At 32.2% G+C, this 14670-nt stretch overlaps 1 protein-coding gene across 2 annotated transcripts; it reads right to left on the bottom strand.

Moving 5' to 3' along the window:
- Positions 1–3967: 3967 nt before the first annotated feature.
- On the bottom strand, positions 3968–13388 carry LOC134715640 (conoCAP-like). Of its 2 annotated transcripts, none has more exons than XM_063577964.1 (3): positions 13371–13388; positions 12179–12377; positions 3968–5509 (listed from the first exon to the last, which is right to left on the bottom strand). In XM_063577964.1, the coding sequence occupies exons 2-3, from the start codon at positions 12269–12271 to the stop codon at positions 5093–5095; spliced, it is 510 nt and encodes a 169-aa protein (XP_063434034.1). In that variant the 5' UTR covers positions 12272–12377; positions 13371–13388; the 3' UTR covers positions 3968–5092. The 2 variants fall into 2 exon arrangements, with proteins under 2 accessions (XP_063434034.1, XP_063434033.1); XM_063577963.1 differs by lacking the exon at positions 13371–13388 and adding an exon at positions 12940–13252.
- Between the last annotated feature and the right edge of the window lie 1282 nt (positions 13389–14670).

The raw sequence follows: 14670 nt of genomic DNA, 5'->3' as shown, positions 1-14670 counted from the left end.
CATATGTGTGCCAAATATCTTTTGTGTAATGTTAATCGGTGAGAAGAAAAAAGCAATTTAAAACACAAATTTAGTGATAATTCTGCCTTGTTTCAAACACGCCTTTTCTCGTGCCGTTAATCGTTTTGTAGCTTACACTACCAGGTCATTAACTAGGACCATTGTCACTTATTTCTTTATATTTCTTGCTTGTTGTATGGTCAAATTGTATATTTGGAATAGTCCAGTTAGTTTGAAGATCGTTGTTTTGTAATTGGAAATATTTTTTGTTGGGATTTATACCTTTAGTTTTTTTTTCATTGATAGTTTTGTTATAATTGTAATATACAAATCAAATCCTTCGATCACGTTTCAGACCCGGAATATGGCACACATTTACAGTCCTGTTAAACTATGTCCATCAAGCCAGAAACAAATTAGACATGAAAAACAATGGGATAAGTGTGTTATATGTCAGTGTTTTTCTACTGAATTGCTTATTAATAAGCGAGGAATAAGCACAAACAAATTAAAGCTTTATCGGGGCTACGGGAGCACGGAAAGATTTGAGTTTATTGCATGATGCTTCAGACCTAGACCATTTTCGTACTGATAATTACAAAATGTTGTAGCATCATTCTTGCTACAAATCGTACACTAGCAGACACAACAAAGTTTTTTTTTCTAAAGCTGAATCAAGTTCTTATTCGTCTGTAATTAGCATCATGATAGATCAACAGTTACTATGATACACGATGAAGTCATATTCTAGCTAGCACTTCCAAGGACCCTAAATCAGCACAGAAAGAGAATTTAGGTTTTAATAATCATTCTGTTGTACGCCCGATGTAGTAGATACTCGCATGATTTTACATAGTTATGCATGCTTTTCATAAAGACAAAGAGATAGGTTGGAAAGGAATCATGGGTAGGATAATAAGAAAGTCACAAGATATAGATGGTATAATCTTATGCGTTCCTTACATCCACTCCATGCAGCATACACAGGAGCTATGGTTTCAAACAGACATTATAACTTGTACATAAGATTTTCGCATCTATATAGATATAGGAAGATGTGGTGTGGGTGTCAATGAGACAACTCTTCATCCAAATAACAATTTAAAAAGTTAACCATTATAGGTCAATGTACGGCGTTCAACACGGAGCCTTGGCTCACACCGAACAACAAGCTACAAAGGGCCCAAAAATTACTAGTGTAAAACCATTCAAACGGGAAAACCTACGGTCTAATCGATATAAAAAAACGAGAAACACGTATAAGTTACATAAACAAACGCTCGCTACTGTATACCTGTCCACGAAATATGTAATAGTCTCGGGTTTGACATCTGTAACTTTCTACCACGCTGTTACATGTACATGATGCGATACAACGTATTGGACCCTGTTTAGGATCAGTAAGCGCACTGTTTCTTAGTCTTGAAGGACAGCCCAGATGATTTTACCGATTTGTCAAACCTTTCTTATTGTGACTTCGCTGAACCTATAGATGCAGATCGAGATCTTGTTGTCAGGTTGAATGATCTCAAGTCAAAACTAAAAATAGACCACTGTGACCTGAACAATTTGAGCGTAAAATTGGCTACAATTTAAAATTTCTCTCTTGTCAAACTTGCGAATCTACTTTTTTAACAATATGTAATAAGAGTTTCACTCCAGACGTAAATTTGATGTCTTCCCATGTAGCAGAACTATCTTAACATTCTCCTCTTCAGAATGGACAATGAATTGTTCCTTTCTATCTCGAAGGTCATATGTCATCTGAATTGCTGCAAGATTTAGTTTCTACTTGTAAGGGGAATTCTGTGTTTTCAAAGGGTTGCATATGCTTCGAACAAAATCTATCATGTATAGGTATATGCCCATGTCAGGCAAATGACATATGTCAAAATGTAAATACTCGTGTGGTTGTAGTTAGACACTTTGATGACGACGAAGATGACGATATATAAGATTTCATTTTTCTGTATGAGTATCTTGTAAATCATTGTTAGCTATCGAATGAAAATAACGCAGTCCATAATATTTTCTAAATAATAAATAAAACATCTACTCAATTTTGAAATCGTGGGAAATATAATAATAATCTATCTAGTGGGGAAAGATATGTACGGAAGCGTATTAGCGCCACACATTTTTTTCCCTATGTTTGCGTTAACGCAAACATAGGGAAAAAAAAAAAAAAAAAAAAAATGTGTGGCGCTAATACGCTTCCGTAGATATGTATTAAAACAAATAATAATAAAAAAAAAAAACCTACTATATGTTCTTTGACGTTGGTCGGGGAACTACAGGAGACCATAGAATGTAGTATAGGTAAAACTAGCCATGATCATAATTTTCTGTTTGCATTTCTTTTTTTAGTGTTTTTGCCATACTAAAGTCTGCTTGTCTTCATTTTATAAGTTTTTAATGTTCCTTTGGTTTCTCACGCCTATTGTGTTTGCAATTGTTTGTAAAATACATCGGTACTGTATATAACCCTCTCCCTTATTATATTTTTGGAATATTTATAAACATCATAGCCAATTGATGCTCATTTGGTCATCTGTATAAGTAGGATAGGGTGTTTTACCTGTTTCTAATCACATGTTTTGTTTTCAAAACTTTTACCCCTCCCCTTTTTCTCTGTTTGCAGTAATTTGTACTTCTGTACAGCAAAGCTATACATAGAGCTTTATATTCAACCAAATTCGACGTTAATTTCGAAACAAATCATTTATATATATACTCTTTAACACCCAATAACAGAAAGTTGATTTTTTCCTAGAAATTGACGAACACCTAACTATCAAAAGACGTGAAAATCACAATTATTTTTTGGACAAATGATTAAAGTTAAGATCTTAAAAACATCTTTAGATGATACTTGTACCGAATTGAATACAAAAAAATCAAATTTAGAAATTGAAATAGGTCAAGGTCACTGTTATTTAACAGCTTTTTGAAAATTTCAAATTTGCACCCTATATGCAAAAAAGTCAATCTACAGTCATTTTTGGCGATAAAATATAAAACAAGTTCTAAATGTAGATACAAAAGATATTTTTCTATAAATTGGTTGTTTTTATTTTACTCAAAACAAATATTTGTAGGAGAAACAAGCTATCTAAATGTGACTGTGCATTTTCCTTGATTTTTTGCTTTGACCTTTGACCCTGATTAAAAAAAAAACGTGACCACGGCAGACAACGACGACAACGCTATTTCGATGAGGCTTGTTCTCCTCTTTCCAACGATATAAAATATAGCCGTATGTTATTGTTATTCCGTTAAGGCAAATCGATAAAATGTGTTGATTGGGCACCCTACTAACCGTATTAAAGTACTGATAAGTAATCAAATCGTCTTTCCGCCAGAAAAAGAGAAATGAATTAGGATTGAACCGCGCAACAAATTCTATGTGTGCCTTTCCTATGCCAAACCATGAGCACATAGTTCAGGGGTTGTCGTTGGTTTATGTCTGACATATTTGGTTTTTGTTAATTGTTTTGCTAAACATTAGGCCGTTCGTTCTGTCAATTGAACTGTTTAATATATTCCATGTCTGAGCCTTTTATAGCCGACTATAGCGTATGGGCTTTTCTCATTGTCGAAATCCGAAGGTTGCCTATAATTGCATACAATCACTTCATTTGAACTTTGGTGAATATGTGTCTCACTAACAATTATACCACATCTGTCATGTTTCTTTTGTTGTGCTGGATTTTAATTATTTTCTGCCCCAGAGTAACACCCATCAATGCTATATACACATAAACGGACATATCGTTTTTATGCATATAGTTGTGTTTTGTTTTAATTTGAAGATAGTCTATTTGGGATCTGATTTGGTGTAAATGTATATTTTAAGTAGGTTTTTTTCTGCTCGCGATAAGGGAAATATGCATATATATTGTATGGTCAATGGTGAACAACTGTCTGTAGGGCAACACATTTGTGTCCCGCTTAGACTCAAACATACTTGTACAGTTCAATCCAAATTTATTTGATAATCAATGATTTACATTAGTGATTATAGATAAAAAGAAATCTATAAGCATGAACATTTCTGAAATTCACTAATGTGTAATATAATTCCACTGACTTGATCATGAAAAATTATATAAGTATGCTCACTATATCAAATATTTATCTCTAAATTAGAGAGCTAGTAAAGATAGAACCAATCAGTTCCATTTCCATAACGCCATGACAGAAATAGTACAATTAACGGTCTATTTCAGACAGAAAGAGTCGTAAATTTAATCTACAACAAGATATGTGGATAATTCCTTTTAAAGCAAGCGTCACTATATGTTTATAATGACGTTGTAGAAACGACCATCGTCTCTTTTAACTTGAAAAGAAAAACAAATACTTGTTAAAAAAATAAAAAGTAATTAGATATTTACTTGACAGTATCTGCATTATTCAGAATAGAAAACTTCAATCTGTCAACAGTCCTTACAATAATTAAAACGGAAAAGAGGAAATTATTCAAGGCCCTTCTACAGCAAAATGGAAGAAAACAAGATCATAATGTAAAGTATGAAAAAAGTTCAATAAATAAGTAAAAAATGATTATAAATAAACAATAAAGAAAAGATTAGAAATTAAAACAAATTTAATGCAATCTACAAGGGAGGTTTGGTAACTCAAGAATAGAAGCAAACATCATGTGAATCGTCTGCTTGAAAAGACGTTTTAAATCTTCTGATCATGTTTTCTTTTTAATATATAACATATCACTTTTTGAAATAGTCTAACAGCAAAAATCAACAACAAAAGCAATCGAAAAGTAACTTGCTATTTTGAGAAAAAAAGTTTTAAAGAAAATAAAAAAACAACTAATATTATTATATTTACAAAAATAGTGTTCGAGATACATCCTTAGGCTTTCACTATCACTCAAGCACCAAACAAATCAATAGAAATCTAATCATATCTCCAAAAGAAAATATAAATACTTTTTTATCTACTTTAAAGTTTTGGTGTAATTTTTTTCGACAATTTCAATGCGCAGACGACTAAATATCGTCAAGAAAACCATCTTGATTAGAAATTGTCTGTTGTTTTTATTTAAAAGTGTTATCTTTCGCGCCTATTTTCAAAGGCTTTTGTCGTCCGCTTCTGGTTGAAGTCGGTCAAGTAAAGCAGAATACAGAGTTCTCTTTCCATATCCATTTCCACACCCACCCATGTTACAGAAAAGCCTTTTCTGTTCAGGTCTTCTTTGTTCATTTCTTATCACAGGTACATTATAGGACCGTTTCCCATTCCCACATCCGAAGAATCCATTGCAGAAAGGACGCTTTTTAATCAGCGGCATTTGTTCTTCCAAATCTTCATTCTTGCGTCTAAATCTGTTTATACAACCGACGGCCCCGTTACAAAATATTCTCTTTCCTGACGTCCGTTGTCGTTCGTCAGCTTCTAACAGAGCGTCAAGGGAAGGAGTTTCTTGATCTAATAAAATTTCATCCACAATGTCTCGAAGTCTGTCCCTTGATGGGTCTGTTAGTAACTAAAATATAAAAGACGATCATGATCATTATGTACAAAAATACAATTTCTGAACGTAATTATGAGTTGAGAATATAATCATAATTTATCGTTTGAAAAATACAAACTATAATGACGTTTTGTAGTTGCTAACGACATTTAACGATAAGAAAGGGAAAAAAAGATAAACCCTCTTCTATAGTATCTGAGAGTCAGGTTACTATGACACACTGTTTTAGTCACAGCTGAAATAGACCTTTCTTGACTTTTCTATTATTACTGGCTTTCAAAAAAATAAATCCTGTTTGTTAAAGTCTATCTGACACTGGATCCGTATTTTTAAATAATAGTTCTAACTCAAAGCTTTGTCTTATACGTAATTATTAGGATCAAAACATGTATCATACAATCAGCCAACAATTGTACAAATAACAGATACACAACTAAATATTTGCTTTATTTACACTCAATGTTTCCTTTAGCCAGCTTCCATGTTGAGCAAGAGGTGATTTGAATATATTTTGTGTAACAGTTAGATTTATAGGTTCCTCTTCGCGGTCCGCGTTTAAACTATCCCAATTTCTTTAAAACGTTACATTTTCAAGTGTTGGGTGTAAATTTAATGGCGAGCCCGTTCTGCGAGAACAATTTGGTTGATTATATAGGGAATCACTGAAGCATGACTTTAGCGAGCCCCTCTTAGGGAAGACAAAAAGAATATCAAGAAATGAATTCAAACGTGGCGTCAACATGTCCATTTCCGTTCCTTTGAATTATTCTGTACAGTCTCAGCATCGAATTAGGTCACGCTCATTTCAAAGACCAATCGTTACGTCAAAAGCTCTAAGGTTCACATAATGCAGTATCAAAACAGAATCAGTTTATTGGCTCAACAGTTTTAAAACCGCAATGTACTTATTGGTGGACAACACTACATTCGCGTCATGAAATGTTTTTTTCTTCTTCATTAGATCAAAATATTTCATTAAATAAAAAAAGGGTTTACTGGTTTAATGGAGTATTGACAAGTGGTCATATGTTTTTTTTTGTCCTTTATTTAGAGCTAAGCAAAGAAGAAGGACGTCCGTTTTGGTTGTTCGGGATGTACAGATACGCAGCCACGTGAGGTCGGAATTCAAAAGTTAAATTTGAATCTCACTTTTTATATGTGTAGTAAAAACTTCATTTAAAATATTAGAATGCAGGTTTAATTTCAATGAATTTATAATTCCCATTGTAGTTTTTAATTACCCTGAAAACTACTAGTTTAACACACAAAGAGAAAATTTCAAAAACATTTTCAACATATTTGATTGTGGTGAGGGTCAAAATCGGTTAAATGAAGTCCCACAACATATCGAAACAAAAACATTAGAATTATACAAAATATAAATAAAAATTAGTTTTTTTAATCTATTTTCTACATTTACTATTTTAAAAGTCACATTTCATATTGCTTATCCCTTAATGTAAATACTACAAACAAATAGTGATCGGTGTACATTTGTTATTCATATATCCTTCCGCGTGAGTACAAAAGTACAAAATCGACAACGTCAAAAGTTAAGTGAACAGTCGAATAACCAGTGAACGACCAGAGGACGACTTTGATACAACCTAATTCCCGTATGATACCAGACAGTAGTGCCATCTACTTATCTTCCCCTATAAAGTTATGGTCTCAGTTCTAAATAATAGATTTATCATATCTATTTATTCCCAGTTATGATACGAGGTAGTGCATTATTAACAATAGAACTTCGAAAATTGGCCTGCAAACATTTGAATATTAATTTTTATTGACTATTAGCCTGTTATTAATTGTCACAAGAGTTTGGACTCGTATCGTAGGTGAACCACCAAATCAATTTGTGTGTAATATATATAATCAAAGTACTGAAGTACTGAACATTGGATGACCGCAAGTTCTTGATGATGATCAAAAGATCTTGTCTAATAATTTGTAATATTTTGTTACCTAATCCACTATAAACAAATATGTTCAAACTAAAACCTTGGGACACTGAATTGTAGTTAAAATATCAAATAAGTTTAGCGTTGATCATTTGCACAACATGGGTTGCTGTCTCTTTAAGTATATGCATAAATCCTTTTATTCAAATATGAAATCCGATTAAAATACAAATATTGTGTCCACGCTCCGCTTTTATTTGTATTTTCATTCTAATGAGTTTTTTTTTATATTGTTGGATTGTGGTCTCATTGACGTATATATACAATATCTCACTTTACTTAAACTTACAGAAATCAGAACAAAAGCAATGGATTAGAAAACATGTACATATGTTAACCTTACTCAATCCTTATTGTTAAAAAACCGTTTTCTTTCTTATTCCCGATCTTCGATAATCTAATCTGAATATGCAAATCTTAAACTGAACAGTGTTGCCTTGTATTAACGCATGTGAGTAATTGAATAATAACGGTTAAATTCAATAGAGCATCCTTGTTTATTGTAGCTTTTGTTACTATAAATCCCCTGAATATTTTATTTTTTATTTACTTCATGAACAATGAAATCACTACTAAATAGATATTTAAAATAGCCATCCCACAATTTGTATACCATCTACGCACTAAAAAAATGGGATCGCTCACTACAATTTAAATAAGAAGGAAAATAAGCTAACCATTCTTCAAAACTCATAAATTTACTTTGAATTTACGAGTTTGAGTAGTTTTAGCCCTTTATAGCTTGTTGTTCGGTGTCAACCAAGGCTCCGTGTTGAAAGCAGCACATTGACCTATAATGGTGTACTTTTATAAATTGTTATTTGGGTGGAGAGTTGTCTCATTGGCACTCACACCACATCTTCCTATATCTATATGATAATAAAAAAACATTGTCTGCATGAATCATATATTTCCAGGACCAAATGGCTACATGCTTTATGCAAATATAATAATGTTGTTACTAGTATCTATTTTCCCACGAAACACAATATGTTGAATTTTGGAAAATAACTTCATGAAATATATAAACGAGCCAATAAAAAATAGGTCAACTGTTTGACTTAAATGTGCTTCGGACATTGAACCCTCTTATTTTCTTTATCTTGGTGTTTTATTTGTTAAAAGTAATCAGAATATTTCAAACTATTTTTTTTTTATCATTATTCATACGATCTTACTATACCGGTGGTGTATACGTGCTGCATGATATACATAGAAAAGAGAAACAGCACGTAAACAACTGCCGTTTATATAAGACGAATAGGGGCAAGAATACACATTGAGCATTAAGCGTTGTCTATAGGCTAGCGAAGGCAAAATGACAGATAAACCAAGATTCAGATAATATTTTAAAGATAAATGATTTCAGTTAGTAACTTGTTAGTAATATTGGATCGGATAACGAGCTGCGTGTCTAACTTGCGAAGAAAAAATGGTAAAAAAAGACCTATATCGTATGGTCTACATATATACATGTATTTATATTGTCCGGACTGGAATGACCAAGCATGCATATGTAGGACTCTAATTTTCGATGGTACTGAACTCTAATGTGCGATGGTAACGCTCATGTGCAATGGTCACGCTCAAGTGCGATGGAAACCCTAAAGTGAGATGGTCACGCCAATGTGCGATGGTCACGCTAAAGTGCGATGGTCACCTTAAAATGCGTAGGTATAATCTAAGGTGCGATGGTGTAACAGGAATGGGCTTCTGACAACGTTTTTTGTCGGTCGTTAAGTTTCTTTTATTGTAATTTTTCGTTTACATGTATTATGTTTATTAACCAAACCGTTGTCTTTCTCTTTTTATTTGTTTTACACTCGTCATTGCGTGGACCTAACATATATAGACTGATACGCGGCCTAGAATATGCTCCGCGTTAAAGACCGTATATATAGTTATAAGTTGCATATATCAACGACATTTTATCCCTTCTCTATAACGATTCATTCTAATTTTGCCAAACCATATGGACAGGTGTTCTTTTAATTTGATTGTTATGTAAAAGGAGGCGCATGTATACCCAATGGTAAATGTAACACTACAAAAATAAATGATATATTTATGAATGTAGTATTCTATTCTCGTAAATTAGATGAATAAAAAAAATGATCCGAAGTAATCGAAATAAAGCTAATAATTGGTATTTTAATATATAATTAACGATGTATAACGAATTAGTTGAATTATAAAGTTCCTTTACACAAAAGTAATATTATATGTTGAATTAAACGTAGCAAATTAAACTAATCCACATTTAGTAATCAAATATTTGTTTGTAATTCGAATAATATTTTCAACAAGAACGGAATTCAATTGGGACAGCTCATCTTCCCCCCCCCCTTTTTTCGTCTCAAATATTGACATGCATTTCAATATTAAAACAGCAATGTATATACATGTACAATATATACAGATGTCACCACTACAACAAGTCTGTTACGATATTTCTCTAATTTTTGTGCTATTTTCACATTTCTTGAGCGGTGTGAGAAACATATTTTTCATCACTAGTGAAACGTAAAATCACAAAAATACTGAACTCCGGAATATTTAAAACGGAAAGTCCCTTATCAAATGGCAAAATTAAAAGCTCAAACACATCAAACGACAACAACTGTCATATTCCTGACTTGGTACAGAGCATTTTCGTAAAGAAAATGGTGGACTAATAAGATATATAAGAACATGTGATATGAGTGCGAATGATACAGCTCTCCTATCCAAGAATCAATTTTTAAAAATAATTAAAACCATTCGAAATCAAAATACGACCATCAACACGGAGCCTTGGCTCACACCGATCAGCAAGCTATAAAGGACCCTAAAATGACTAGTGGAAAACCATTCAAACGGAAAAACCAACGAACTAATTTCTATAAAAAACGAGAAACGAAAAACGCGTATGAACCACATCAACAAGAGACAACTACTGAATCAGACACCTGGTTTTATATAGCTAGCTAAACCTCTTACGTGTATAACAGTCGCATGATAAAATTCCATTAAATTGACAACGATGTGTGAACAAAACAAACAGACATAATTGGTAAAAAATGTCACAAATAGGGGTACAGCAGTCAACATTGTGTGATTATCTAATCACTATAGAAACAAACAGATATATTAAAAAAAACATTTACAATGCACAAAACGGAATATAAAAGTACAGAGCCACGTCATATGTAAAAGAGAAGCACAAAAAGGCATATAGGCAAAGCATATACATGTCAGGATAAGCAAATATAAAAGACAAGAATACGGAAATTTTTATAGAACAGTAACACAATGACGGGATGTATAAGTACAGAGCCACGTCAAGTGGATACCATCGAAAGTGGTATAAGTCAAGACAAATAAAAACTATAAGGCGTTTTCATATCTGTTCTCATGATTATTTGAAGTTTGATTTGAAGAAAACTGTTTTTCAATTTTTTTTAATATCCTAGTATTGTGACGTCCTGAAAAAAAGGTGACCATGTCCGATGACATCACATAAAAAGAACACAACTTCCTGCAAATGTTTGAAAAGGAAGTATACAAATCAGTAGAAAAAAATTTAGATTCCACCACTATAACGCGTGTATAACAATATTTCTCCACTCTCAACAGTTTGAATTTAATTATTTAAAACGATCGACAAGCTGCGCGCTTGAAATTTTAAAATTAAACTGTCTCGAATGGAGAAACATCGTAATACACTTGCTGCAGTGATGGAATCTATATTGTTCCACTCGAAACAGTTAAATTTTAATATTTAAAGGACGAGGCTTGCCGAGCTGTTTGAATAATTGAAATTTGATTGTTAAGAGGGAGAAATGTCGTAATACACGAGGTATACACACATGAATACTTTTGTTTTCCATTTTTTTAACGTTCAATTCAGTAAGTTTTCGTATTCATTTTTTTTTTAAATAACTCATCTATAGTTTTATGGAAGAAACAATATTCGTTTGATAAGCAAACACTAAAAAAAAAGCAAAAAAAAGTTTTTAGATATTCTAGTCTAGATAAATTCGGTTTGAGCCCCATTTTTTATTATTATTATTATTTTACAAAAAATATAAGAAGATGTGGTATGAGTGTACATGAGACAACTCTTCGTCCAAGTCACACTTTAGACATAGTATAGGTAAAAGCCTGAATTTTATGTTTGGTTATATTCGTAATAAGAAAGTCATCAATTAAAATGTAAGTTATAATGACCACACTATATACTTTCTATCAGCAACAATTTGTGAGTCTTCTTGGGGAGAATGCAGGTTAATATATTTGGACAAATAATATGTTCCGACTTTGATAAAAAAAAAAAAGTTTATTTTAAATCTTAATGTCGAGTTTTTTCTTTTTTAATATGACTATTAATTTTCATATTTGAGAAATAATATAATACATAAAAATAGAATGTAGTTTTTTTTTTATTTACGAAAGAACAGTTTAAAAGAGGGACCGAAAGATACCAGTGGGAGAGTCAAACACGTGGATTGAAAATAAACTGAAAACACCATGGCTAAAAATAAAAAGACGCGTACATAATATATACAACATTGCGTAAAGTTAAGATAGCTTTCCTTGAAATTAAAGTATTTAAATTCTTAATATACAAAAAATACGGTGGATGTGACAGTCAAAATATAATGAAATACACAAATATATATTTGAAAAATAATTGTTCAAAATAAATTAAAAATACATAATTTGCTTGTTTATTTACCGTTTTTAATAATTCTTCGTCTGTTACATCGTCTGCCAAGCATACCAAAATCATTGATAGCAAATAAATACTCCCAAAAACTAATTTCTCCATTGTGTAAGTGGTCGGTCTGTATTTTCTCGTCAAATCTCGTCAGTTCTATGGTGTGTAACAACGTGTCTGGTAGTGCAAGATTAGGATGCCGTCTCACTTTATTGGTCTTGAAAATGAAATGAAAGCTAAATGAGCAAACTATATAGGACAGAAATATAAACTTATTTAAAATTTATGATGAGAATTCCCCCGTAGTGCAGGCGGCTATTCGAATGACTTGAAACATGATTATCACCATTTTATATCATTTTACTATAAAGTGTTAATTTGTTGCTACCTACGGTAATTTAAGTTTTGACTAATGGTACAGTTTTAAATCAATATGCTTCATTACATATTTTAATAATCCATATTTTGAAAACGGATACAACTTGTAAATTTGTTAGTAAAAAAAAAGAGAAGTACGAATTAGAGTTACCAGAGGACAACTTTGGAAATACTCGACCAAGAGACATTTTCTTTTTTTTTCAATTCGTTTTTTTTCAATAAATGTCCACTATACTATGCCTTTAACATGTTATTCATAATTAAAAAGTGTTAACAAGATGGTTGGAATCGATGGTAAAACTTTTTATGCACGATAATTTATTAATTCTGAAAAAAAAATTCATTATTTTTTAATTTTTGTTAAAAAATTATATGATTTCTCTAAGTACTAATTTACTTACCTGTCGTGTCAAAAAACTGATAAAATTTCCATTTTGAAAAATATATATCGTTAAGCCGAAAGTTCGAAAATAAAAGACTTAAGAATATGTGGGATATAAATTCCGTATGGCGCATGCATACAATTTGTAGGTGCGTTAGTAATATCTGTTTTTGTCTTAATCAAGAATATCCTCTTACAACCTCTTATCCCCGGGCATTGTCAGTTCTAACTATGACAACATCAATTGAATCACACTAAAGACCAAAAAGGAATAATTTAATTTTCTTGTATGTTATGTTCGAGTTTTATATGATAATTCCTGTAGAACAAGCATTTCGTTGTGTTGTTGAAACTTATCGGTGGCAAATGAATAAATGGATGGGACAAGAAGTACTATCGAGGGAATTTGATTTGAGAAGAATAATTGTAATTTTCAATAATGGGACACACCGATTTCCATTTACATATGGAATATCATTGGCAATTACAATAAAGAACATCTCTTCTACATGTAACTTGTTGTTTGTCATCTGTCTTTTTAGACAGCCATTGAAAGATGTCATCCAAGAACGCCATACATCAATTCGGAATATCTCTATGTTTTAGGAAACACTTATTGACACCTTTTATTAAAGATAATTGTCTTTATTTTATAATCTGATTTGCAGTCCAGACTTCGAATATTGTTTTGTCTATCCAACAAGATTTTATTGCTTTTACGGTTTTATGCGTACCATTGAGTATGTCATTCTCTTTCTTTTATATAAAATTACAAATGAATCGGTTTCATTTCTTGTCATTTAAGAATTATATTAAAATGCGAGGGCGTCTGTATAGGATTAAACTAAATAAATCTTAATGAGACAGGGTGTGTTGGTTTGTTTGGGGGAGGGGAGGGGAGGGGTGGTGGTACAAAATGGTACACGATAACCAAGAAAAAAAGAGAATTGGATGAGAATGCAATTCTTCTGTTGAACAGAATTTTCTGAGGTCAGGAAATCAAAACGACAATTTTAACATTTGAGGTTGCATATACTAGTTTTGGTGTACCAAATCATGTGTCACACGCGGAACTTTGGTATAGCTAGGCAATCATACCACATCTTCTTGTTTATATTATATTGCTAAATATCAAGATTACGCACCAAGACCTCTTCCCAAATTATTAACATTTTTTTAACAGAGGTCAAAACCGGGGATCAAAGTTACTATATGAATCCACATTTGCTTTGAACTTTAGGGAAAATAAAAAAAGTCAAAAGAATTGGTATATGCTGAAAGTTGAAGACCTCCCCTCAAGTAACAATTAGCTACAATAATCCCTTCTTAAATTTTACGGACGCCATCACGAGTTGGTTGACCGTTATGTTATAACTGTTTCACAAATGAAATCGGATATGTTGCGTAACTAGAATCCCCTTCCCTTTCATGAATGTGACCTACCGAATTAGACTACTTACCGGATTTGTTATTACATGAGCAACACGACGGGTGCCACATGTGGAGCAGGATCTGTTTACCTTTCCGTAGCACCTGAGATCACCCCTAGTTTTTGGTTGGGTTTGTGTTGTTTATTCTTTAGTTTCCAATGTTGTGTCATGTGTACTATTTTTTGTTTTTGTTTGTCTTTTTCATTTTTAGCCATGGCGATGTCAGTTTGTTTTAGATATATGAGTTTGACTGTCCCTTTCGTCCCCCTTTTCTCTTACAATAATACAACATTTCACGTCCCTACTCTTTACTCTTACCC

The sequence above is a fragment of the Mytilus trossulus genome, chromosome 4 (genome assembly GCF_036588685.1).
Source record: "Mytilus trossulus isolate FHL-02 chromosome 4, PNRI_Mtr1.1.1.hap1, whole genome shotgun sequence".
Taxonomy (NCBI): domain Eukaryota; kingdom Metazoa; phylum Mollusca; class Bivalvia; order Mytilida; family Mytilidae; genus Mytilus; species Mytilus trossulus.
Note: the sequence above shows the minus strand (reverse complement) of the source record. Positions and strands in the feature narration are given on the sequence as shown.